Here is an 11,762-nt window from a genome sequence, read left to right as displayed (position 1 = left end):
TGTCCTTGCGATTTCTCTGCAAGCCGCAGTGTGAATCGGGTGGTATATGCTGTGTTGGTCCAAGTCTGGCTTAAGACTGCATTCGTCGAAGATACCATTTAGGTAAGAATGAAAAAATCGATTCAGATCAAATTCAAATTATGAAATCGAATTTCCGGTTTGGATTCAGATATGACTTTTTTTTGTTAGTATTTAAATTTGAATTTCGATAATATAGTTGAGGGTATATCTCATTCAAATCTGATCCATTGACATCCTAGCGTTGTGAAATCATGGAGCAATATCATTACTTCCGATGGAAAGAAGCGTGGAAGATGAAAGAGTGTACATACAAAAAAAATGGGGGATATTCAGCATCAAAGCATTGTCAGCACCAGCAGCATCAACTCTGCCGCTTTACGCAGTAAAAACCAAAAGCAGTCACAAAATCATTAAAGAAAACAGAGAAACTGTTTAAGAAAACTGGATTCATATCTTCCATCGGTATCCCTGTAGTTCAACAAAACTCCACCCACATGCACACGGATGACCTTATCCTTAATGATTATGGTTTTTCTCCACTGGTCATAAGCTCTACCCTCCAACGTGCTTCTGAGCTTTCTTTTCCATTCCTGGTTAGTAGTGAGAATTTCTAAACTGGCCGAGTCCCGCTCAGATTTTCGTAATCCTCATTCCAGCATTTCAAACTCTGCACCATCGTCGTTTCTTATTGCTTCCATTCTTTTCACCATGGTGAAATTGTCTCCTGCCATATGCGTAGAGCAGCATCCACCAACCTGTTCTTGCCTTTACTGTGGGAGACAACGGCAAGGTTGCTGGAGTTCAGGAAACACCGAACTATTTTCTATGAAAATCAAATGGCACACTATGTTGAAGCAAAGCCTATAGACATGATCATGATCCTAGTTCTGCTATTCTTGCTTTCAAACTATTCCAAGAACGATGCTCCTTGCTCAGCACATCAGTTAATGATATGAATCTTTCTGCAGATATTTCAGTCCATTATCCATGTCACCTGTCATCTGCTTGATTGGTCCCGGCCTACTTGATCACGGCTTTTGAGTGGTAATTAAAAGATACTCTCACAGGAAAATGAATGAAAATAGTTCCATATATGTTCACAATCTAAAATGTTGGAACTTACTTTTCTAGGTGAGCAAATCCATGCTTTTTACAGTCACTGTGTTATGTCTGGTAGGCTCTTAAGATTCTGCTTGGGAAAGAAAGCTTTTTCATCTGTTACAGACAAGCTGACATGTTGTTCCTATGATTCAGCGTCTGAAAAACATCAAAACATGGAAATATGAACCTGTATTTGAGAGGTTCAATGTTCTTCTAAGAATTGCCATTATATGGGCATATGCTCAACAATAATTCTATGCAGGATCTAATTTCCTTATCCTCTACAATGGGGTGCTTATAATGGCTGGATGGAGGTAAGCTTTGAAGCAACTTTTGAGTTCTTGATTCTTGATCCAGGCTGCTTGTTGAGGGCAGAGGACCAATACCAGTTAATCAATTTCATGCAGTTTACAGGCTCTTATATTGCAGCATCAAGATTTGCCATGGCCACCCCATCTCCTGCACATGTTCTTAGTCGCGGAATAGGCTGGCAGGTAGCAAGTCACTAAGTTGAGCACTGAAACTGGGGAACCCTTGAGTTATTTTGCAGTCTCTCTAGTACTTGACCTCTGTTGATTAGACATTAGTTTATATCAAAGAAACTGATGATATTTCACAAACCAAAGCCTCAAATATAATCTGTGACTTGAGGATCTTACAATAGAACTAAATCTTAAGTAATCATGATTTTATCTTGATTCTTATTCTTGCAATGTTTGATAGCCTTTTCTTTTGCACATTTTATAGTGATTTTTTTTGTTGCTTTCTGATGCAGAGATATTTATTTGCTTAATTTTTGCTGTTTTCTGAGAAGTAGCTGATGATGCTAATCCAAAATTCTGTAGGGCATAGGCATATTGCTTGATGGGCTATTTGGATCCTTCACTGGCTCCACAGTGTCTGTGTATGTAAATTGCTACCAATTTGACTAGGGAAACCATTGTACAAAGAAAATTAACTTTTTGCCTTGTCTCCAACTGACTTCAGGGAGAATATTGGCCTTCTTGGGTTATCTCGGGTTGGAAGCCACAGGGTAGTCCAAGTATCAGCTGGTTTCATGATCTTATTCTCGGTCTTAGGTAAGTAAAACCATAAAACACGTGCACGTGTATTAGTTGACATGTCAGTTTTTGAATTCAGCTAATTGTCTTCACTGCAAGAAAATTTGGGGCAGTTTTTGCATCTATACCTTTTCCAATATTTGCCGCACTTTACTGTGTCCTATTTGGTCTGCTAGGTAAGCCAAATTCCAGGATAACAAACATAATAGGAAGATTAAAAATTTAAAACTGGAAAGAGCTGCAGGAAATGAGATCCCACTTGACATGGAACACCATCAATATAAGCTTAGAACTGAAAACGGAACAATCCACCAGCTCCATCTCAGATTGTTGGGACATAATACATTGTCCTAAAAACTAATCCAGCAGTGACATTGCCTTTCATTTCTGCAGGTTCACTTGGACTGTCATTCCTTCAGTTTACCAACATGAATTCGATGAGGAATATGTTCATATCTGGACTCTCCTTGTTCCTGGGCTTATCAATTTCCCAGTATTTTAAGCAAACCTGACTTTCAACTTGACATGGTCCTGTTCCCACCAAGGCAAGTTGGGTAAGAATCTTGATCACTAATTGCTGCCTTAACATGAAAGGATAAACCTAAAACTGACTGAACTTTTGCATCTTTTCAGTTCAACTGCATCCTTAACACACTGTTCTCTTCCCCGCCAATTATTTGCATCGATAGTTACTATCTTCTTGGACAACACAATTGATGTTGACATGTCAGAGAAAGATAGAGGAATGCCATGGTGGGCAAAGTTCAGAAGTTTCAGAGGAGACACTAGGAATGAAGAATTTTATACATTACCATGTAATCTTAACAGGTTCTTTCCACCAGGATGAAAGTTGTAAGGCTGATTTCCCAGTTCACAGAAAGCAATCTCTTGCTCCTACTTGAATATTTTGTTCAGTCAATCGAAATGAAAGAGATTCCTGCTTACAATCCGCTCATCTAACTGTTTAGTGCTTCTCTTTAATCATTTTGAGTTTCTAGCTACAGTTTTTAGATGCAATAACAGACTGAAGAAAATTCTCTGTTGTAGCATAATATAATCAATTAAATGCATGCAACAATTAAAATCTTGATCCTGCCTCTGAATCAAGTTCCACATTCTTTTGAACGCCTACCATGTCCAGAATATGTTCAACTCCGGACAAAAATTTGTATTTGGCCATAACCAACCTGACAAGATCTTACATATTACTTAATGTGCTAATGACTTCCATCTCCAACTGCTTCCCTCAATGGCTGCAAGTGCAACTGATACGCTGATTGTGTCGGCCAGCATTGCTTCTACAGCAGCTCCAAGTGCATGCTAGTGGTTTAACAACTGAGTATTCTATTTGAAGGCAAATTTGTTCGATGAAGACTATGGCATGAGTTGCTAAATATGCATGCAACTCTTAAGCATCCACACCAACCACTTGTAAACTTTTGTTGAGAGCAAGAGACTCTCATTGCTTTAGTGTGCATGCCATGTGAATTCTCATCCGATGCAAATCAGCGAGAGATAGGTCTCCCAACCTTTGATTGATAAAATAATAGAGGTATACAAATCATAGGAACAAAAAATTGGAGAAATCTGCTGCATAACAAAAACAAAAACAGCAGACAAACCCTAGGCCAAAATGAAACAATAAGCATAACTCAGACCGGCAAGGCTGGTCAGTCCAATGAGGACAGCGGATTTGCAGCTCAAAGCGTTGGAAACAAAAGGTAGTCAACCACTTGGACAGGAATGTCATCTGGAGATAGCTGACTTTATGAGGAAGAAGCCAGCAGACCTTGAAAGTTGCATAAGAGTCTGTAAAGACCTTCAGAGGCTATGGTAAGGAAAGAGCGGAGTTTCCTATCATTAGTACAGACCGTAATAGGAACGCCACCTAGTTCATGGAACATCACTATATAGTTAAGAACCTTCAGCTCCGGCAGAAGTAGATCATTACATCTGCAGAATGCTCCCCACTTAATGAAACCCTGCTGTTCATTTCTATTAACATACACAATACGAAGATCTTTGTCCAGCCGTAGGGTGAGAAAATAGACATCGGCATTGATTGAGAGGCGGGGGGGCTCACTAAAATGCTATAGCAGAGCCACAGGTGAAGTTCTCTCCTCTCGGCTTTACAAGCAAGGCGGAGGAAGGAGTCCACACAGGATTGCCAAATCTTCTTGATGAAGGTGGGGATAGGTAGAGTAGCCCCCTGGTATAATGGCTCATTTCTCAACAACCAAACCTTCCAAATGACAGTAGGAAAGGCAATAGCCCAGCATCTGTAAAGCCATCCTTTCTTGAAGGAGGTCGATTTCCACCTCTTAAGTTCTTGAATAATACCCCATTGGGGCGTTTGAAATCTCTGAAATTTCCTACCTATCTACAACCAAGTATTGGACGAGTAACTACAATTAAACAGGAGGTGGTTGAGACTTTCTTCATATCTGAGACACAGTGGACAGCGGCTGGGAAGGTGCGAGCCGATTTTCTTTAGTCAAGTTTAGGTAGGAACTAGAAAGTTTGAGTTCACTAGCCATGAATAAAAACCACTTAGCCTGGGATGGAAAGGGTTGGCCCATATCCAGTCTCGCCAAGCATACTTGGGGAATTTTGTTTTGTCAGACTTTGCCAAGGAGGACACCTCCTTACTTCCCGACATGAGCTTATCAGGGGGAGCAGCATAGGGGATGGAGGATAATTTAGAAGCCTGCAACCAATGAATTTGGAAAGCGTAGGATCAAATCTGTAAGGCTGCGAAAATTGTCTCATGTCATGAATGCTAAGAAGAGAATCATGCAGGACCGTAGCTTGACTCTCTCCATCTAACTCCAAAAGTGGAACACTGAGCCCCATTTGTCGTTCTTACCTTCATCTACTCTCCATTCAACAATTTCAACTTGGTTCTTAACATCTGCCCAACATTTGAGCAAAGTGTCTCCAAAGCCAGGAGTAACGACTTTTCATTTTACAGGTCCATAGACTGTCCTCGGTCAGGTACTCATTGCCTAGGATTTCAGCCCAAGGACATGGAGAGTTGGGGACATTGAGAATGATGTGTCATAGCATATGTAGTGAGGTTTCCTTTTTTCGGGCCAATTGTCCCACAGAAAAGAAGCCATAAGTTTCTCAATAGATCCTAACACCGCATGCGGTAGGGGTAAGCACGAAGACCAATATTCCACTAACTGCACAACCACTGATTTGAGCAAACAGATACAGCTTGAGAAAGACAAAGTCCTGCTCTTCCAAGCTGCGAGGTAGTTTGGAATATTCTGTATGAGCGGGGAGCATTGTGAAACCGTCATGCTACCGTAGAACAGGGGAACTCTGAGGTATGTGGTCGGCAAGGATCCATGATGTCATCTCTAAAATCTGTTGTTGTTTCACACTGCCGACATTAAAGAAGTAGACGTTGGATTTCTGCTCATTGACAGTTAGGCCAGACGCTTGGGAGAATGCAAGAAAGGTGCCCCCAATAGCGCTAATAGACGATTCTGAGGCTTTGGAAAAGTAGAGAATATCATCAGTGTAGATGTTAGAACCGGAGATCTAACATTCTTAGTGATCAATGGAGGAGTAAGCAGAGATAATTCCTGAAGTCTGGCAAGGCGACGCTGAAATATTTCCATGGAAATAATGAGGTACGGGAAGATTGGTCTCCTTATAGTATACTACTTTGAGCAGGAAGAAAATCACCGTTGACACCATTTAACATCACCGAGAAGGACATAGAAGTGACACAAAGCATTACCCTCTGGATCCAAGATTGACCAGATACTGGAGGGAGTTGTGGATAAAATTCCAGTTTCAATCTATCGTATGCTTTGGAGAGATTAGGGCTTGGACATGGGCGATGATGATATTATTTCTAATTCTTCTACCCTTCAGAAAGGCACCTTGCTCGGGAGATATAATGCGTGTGAGAATGGGCCTCATCTTATCTGTCATGATTTTAGTTATAAACTTATACAGGCAATTGCACAAGGCAATAAGCCTGAAATCCTCAGGTTTGAAAGCTCCAGACGCCTTGGGGATAAGGACATAAGGGACTTATGAAGCTTCTTAATAATTCTGCCAGATGAGAAGAAGTTTTTTACAGCTAGGCAGACATCTTTACCTACGATGTACCAAAATTGCTCATAGCAGCCCACTGAGAAGCCATCCGCCTGGGGAGCCATACTGGTTCATAGAGAATACCACTGCGCGTATCTCCTCGTCGGTGACGGGGCTCAGTAAGGAGTTTGTTCCTCATCATTCACCTGCGCTTCAGCCTGAAGATAGTCAAGTAAGTCCCCTGAAGACCCATCCGCAGATAAAAGGTTGCTGAAATAGTTTTCACAAAGTGCTCTGATGATAATAGGGTCTCTAGTAGGCCCATGAGGACCTTCCATCTCAGTAATACGGTTAGACGGGAACAGCCTTCAATCATGACAGTGGGTGCAGAATGGAGAGATTTCGTCCTAATCTAGGGTTCCTCCAGATATTGAGAAGGAAAGAAAGTCACAGAAAAATGAGATTTCCTTCCCTTCTTCTTCTTCCTCCTCGCACAACAATGGGATACTTGCAGTGGACAATGATGTGGGCTGTGAGAGAGACAGAGAGACAGAGAGAGCAGCTTCAAACTGCTGCAGCAGCTGTTGCAGCGGCAGGCAATGACCGAAGTCAAAGGAGGATCGCAAATTAGGCCGTTCAAGCGTGACGTGTTTTTATGGGATATCCAAAATTTAAAAATTACAAACATAATCCAGTCAAGTTCAGTAACAAAGAAAACGATTATTACTGACGGTAGAGAAAAAAAACCTGTCGTCAGTAATAGATGGAATTTACTGTCGAAAATACTTTAAAGTTTACTGACAGCAGTGAATGGCTTAGAATTATGTTTTACTCATGGTAATAAAACACCCCTCGGTATGTGTTAAGTATCACATACATTTTAAGAATCTATGACTACTTATATTGCCAATAGTAATCGTGTGAGTCTTACCGTTAGTGTTGCTTCCATGATACACCAACGAATTTCCATACCGTCAGTATCTTTCTCATTTTTATTGACGGTTTTTTTTCCGGTCAGTAAATGTGAACACTATGTCCCCTCTGGTGATCCCCCTTTATGCGTCTTCTTCTTCTTTCCCCCTTTCTTGTTGATCCCCTTTTCCCCATTTCTGTGTCTTCTTCTTCTTTCCCCCTTTCTCGTTCACAATGGGTGACCACTGCCTACGACGCGGACCAGCACCTTCCCACCTGCGGTGACCCAGCTTCACGCCAGCGGCGACCTAGCTTCACACTGGTGACCCAGCTTCACACCGGCGCCCCAGTTCTTCGCGATTTTGTAGTTCACGGCAGGTGACTACCGGCTGTGACCTGGCTGCCGACCGGCAGCTTCCCACCTTTCCACATGCAGCAACCTAGCTTCACACCGGCGGCGGCGACCCAGTTCTTCGCGATTTTCTGGCATTCCATATCCCTTCTTCGTGATTTTCTGGCATTCCAGATCCCTTCATACCCTAGACCTTCACATACTCTAGACCTGCTAATTCACCATCCAATCTAGTAAAAGATATCTCAACCATCCAACAAGTCCTGCAACAGTAACACAGATGACATCGATTATTTGCCAGAATTTGACAACTTATGGATTAAAAAATAGACAAATCATATTCAACCATATAGAAGGGCAAGTCTCCCAATCAAGAGAGCCAAGCTTATCAATCAAGAGAAAAGAAATGAAAGTTCTAAGAAAAATGTGTGCACAAGACATCCATGGACCAAAGACCATTGTTGAGAAAAAGTTTGGAGCACCAACTGTACTAGTTCCAATGGCAAGACAGAGTTCATACACATAAAAATGGGAATGAAGAAGTGAGTGTAGCATATAAGTGATAGGCAATCTGCCATATTGTTGGTGCCTTTGTATGTCAATGGCAATACATTGTCACTTAACACTCACCAGATTCCTATTCAGTATGTTTGAATCCTTAATGGCAATGAATTGTCCTTAAAAGGACAGAAAACAGAAAAGTTAAACGTAAACATTTCAAATTTCACAACATCACTAAAGAATCACTCATAATTATCTAGCATCGATTCTTGAATCACTAAAGAATCAATGCCAATGATGTGACAGACTGTTAAAGGGCAAACATACCCTTGTTATTTTCCATTTTGTATATTGTCTCCATGTTGTTTTCCTTCTCCATCAAAGCAAGGCATTTTGACATCCACCCACTTAGGGATGTCAATATATCCAATCTGAATCGGATATCCGACCGATCTGATCTGAAAATTCGGATATGGAAAAAAATTTAATATGCGATTAAGAAATCAAATCGGATTCAGATTTAATAGATGGAATCTGATCGGATTCGGATATACATAAATATCCGATTGAATTCGGATACGGATACGGATTCGGATCGAATTCATTTTTAGACAAATATCTTGTATCTAATACTATTAAATTTTGAAAATTGGCAAAATCCAATTCAAAATTCGGATTCGGATATAAATATAAAAATCAGATTCAGATTGTAAAATCAGATTTTCGATTCAGATTCGGATATGATATTTTTTTTGTTCGAATCTGAATTTGAATTCGAATATGTGAATATAAAAAAAAACGGATATGATGAAAGATATATTTGATCCGAATCCGATCCATTGACATTTCTACCCATTGCATGCATGTCAGAGTTGTAGAGTTGATAGTTTGAATGACGAGCTAACATATAGTTTGTGTAAACATTTTATTTAAACAAATGCTTTAGTTGGGGCTGATTTACTACTCTCTCTCTCTCTCTATTTTGGTGAACAAATATAGTTCCAATTACCAAAGTTGACAATATTGGGTGTTCTGATTTATCATGTTCAGCCTTCTTTTTACAGGGTGATTTTGAGCTTCTAGCACTACCTGCTCTATACTTCACCTCCCCATTCAAAATATAAGTCTCTGCTGCCTGTTTTGGATTACTCCTTGATTATCTTAACCAAATTGGAAATTTTGGTTGTTTCTTCTCCTATTTGACAGAAGACTTTTAGCCCTAGTTGGCAAATTAAAGTATTAAACAGTTACAATTTTGCCTAAAAAGTTGAAAAATCTTAGAGCATAATTCAAGGTATTCCATGAATCTGCCACATTCTTTATGAAACAATATATATCCAAGGGTAGAGCCAAGGGGGAGCTCGTAGGGACCCTGGCCCCCTTTTGAAAAAAAAAAATTACATGTAAATTTTAGAAGATTTCACTTGTCCTATATAAAATTTTTGAAAAATGATATTTTGATCCCTGTCAAAATTTAAAAACTTTAATTCGGCCCCCCTCATGAAAAATTTATGGCTCCACCCTACATGTATCATTTTGTTTGCCAAATGGACCCTTATGAAACTATCCTTTAATTTGTGAAATTGAGCAAGTTGAAAACAAAAAATCTGGTATTAAAATATGTAAAAAAATGTGAAAACATTCAAAAAATGAAAAATACAAAAAACATAAAAACAAAAAAAAGTGTTTTTTTTTGGCATTTTTATAAAGAATGTGTTTTTCAGTTTTTTTTAGCCGACCTGTTTTTAACATTTTTTTTGGCATTTTCTTCCAAATAGAATGGGTTTTATGTGACAATGATTTATGTAGTAGCTAGGCTTTTAGATCAATAGTATGTTTTACTTTTTAAAGATATGTAGATTGAAAAAGCCAGAATCATAGGGCATTTTGATGGCTTGAAATTTTGATTCAAGAATGAAAATGCTAGAATCATAATTCCTCCAAGCCTGTCTTGAGTAATTGAATTCTTTGTTGGAGCATTTGAAAATGCCAATACGGTAAACCACAACGAGTCAATGTGAAAGCATTTCTCGTTGAACATTTTTATAGTAAGAACATGACTATGCACCAAATTTCTAACTGATCAAGTTCTACCCTTTTCTTTCAATGGCTACTTCTACAGGAACTGTCTATATAATTAGGGCTGTTCAATGAATCAAACCAACTCGGGCTCAACTCGAAGTTGCCAATAAAACTCAATGTGAACTTGATTCTTGGTTATACCAAGTCAAGTTTGAATAAAAAAAAATGAACTTGTTTAATTTAATGAGTCAAACTTCAGCTAGGTGGGTTTGATTTAGCTAAACTCGATTAAGCTCGTGGAGAAAGAGTATGTAAAAAAAAAAGTATTTCCCCTTTTATCACAAGTGAAAAGTTACCTTAATAATTTTCTTAGAGGCCGCCAACACACATCCAGTGTTCAAACCTCAATGTCTCACTTTATATTAAAGGTAAGTTTTGTACATGGCTCGGCTAACGTCCAGCCGAACCTTGGCTCGAGGTTAACCGAGGTTCAAGCTCTCCAAGCTTGCCGAGCTCGAACTGAGCCGAGCTCGAACCGAGCCAAGCTCGAGTTAGCCAACTCCAGGTTGACTCGAGCTCGAGCTGTGGCTCATGCAACTTCACTGAGTTCAAGCCGTCTCAGCTCGGCTTGAACTCAGATCGTGAACAGCCTTACATACAAATCGAATGCACAATTAATCTTGAAGGTAGCAGGATGCTGTATTCCAAGTAATAGCAGCAAATTTTCACCTTGGAAGTGTTGAACTCGAATAAAGGAAGGAAGCTGACTCTGTGTCAGCTTGAGGACCATGTGTTTCAAGAGCTAGCTGGAGGAATGCTCAAGCACTTTTTGCATATATAGCTGTTTTAGTTGACCTTCAAGTACTTAGAATGCTCTCTTCTTGTAACAATATACACTACAAAACAGTAGCTTTACTGATGCGAAGAAAACGTCAGAAAAAATAGCGAAACCTCAGTAATGCATTTACTGACGGCTAAATCCGGTTGGTCCTACTGCTCCTTGTGTTTTGATAGCGTACGACATTGCTCTAAGTAATTAAACTTGATTTTCATAACTTCCCTCTTGCTTTGGTGGTGTTGTATTATAAGTTACTCAAGAAATTATAGTTTACTCAGTTGAGTAGACCTAAGTACCAGCATTTGGAGGCACTTACCAGCACATTTTTTTGTTTTAAGAATCATATCTAACAACCAAGCGCTAGAAGTAATTACATTGTGTTTCTTAGATCAAGAATGTAGTACTTTAGGAACATGTCTTTCAAAAACTAACATCTGTTAAGAACACAGTCCTCAAAATTATGAAAAAGCGACCTACTCCACTCATCATATGCATGCATAGTACATTGACAGGCCAAAATTCCAAAACCAGCCGTACCGTGTGGGCAATTGCCCACAAGCGAGTAGAAATTTTATTCATTGATACATTGTGCATAGAAATTATCTATCTATATATATATATATATATATATATATATATATATATATATATACTGTACAGATGTAAAATAGTTGTGAATTGTTCCAAAAGGTACCTTTGTTTATTTTATCATCAATTCGGATCAGATTGATTCGAGCCGATTTTAACTTAACTCGGTAAGTCAAAAACAAACTTCAACAAAGCTATAACCACAATTTGACGTCGAGGACTAATGAATGCCTACCTGCAACCATCACAAAGGAAATGGGTAGGTTTTCGCTAAATGAAAGAACTCAAGTCTGTTTTTGTAAATATATCTTTA

General features: G+C 39.4%; 1 protein-coding gene across 1 annotated transcript; it reads left to right on the top strand.

Moving 5' to 3' along the window:
• Positions 1 to 325: 325 nt before the first annotated feature.
• On the top strand, positions 326 to 6,837 carry LOC116246969 (nucleobase-ascorbate transporter 1-like). Its single transcript, XM_050075783.1, has 4 exons — positions 326 to 1,616; positions 1,968 to 2,026; positions 2,110 to 2,201; positions 2,577 to 6,837. The coding sequence occupies exons 1-4, from the start codon at positions 1,431 to 1,433 to the stop codon at positions 2,693 to 2,695; spliced, it is 456 nt and encodes a 151-aa protein (XP_049931740.1). The 5' UTR covers positions 326 to 1,430; the 3' UTR covers positions 2,696 to 6,837.
• The last annotated feature ends 4,925 nt before the right edge of the window (positions 6,838 to 11,762 follow it).

This window comes from Nymphaea colorata, chromosome 2 (assembly GCF_008831285.2).
Source record: "Nymphaea colorata isolate Beijing-Zhang1983 chromosome 2, ASM883128v2, whole genome shotgun sequence".
NCBI lineage: Eukaryota > Viridiplantae > Streptophyta > Magnoliopsida > Nymphaeales > Nymphaeaceae > Nymphaea > Nymphaea colorata.
The sequence above is the reverse complement of the archived record's forward strand: the minus strand, read 5'-3'. Positions and strand labels throughout refer to the sequence as shown.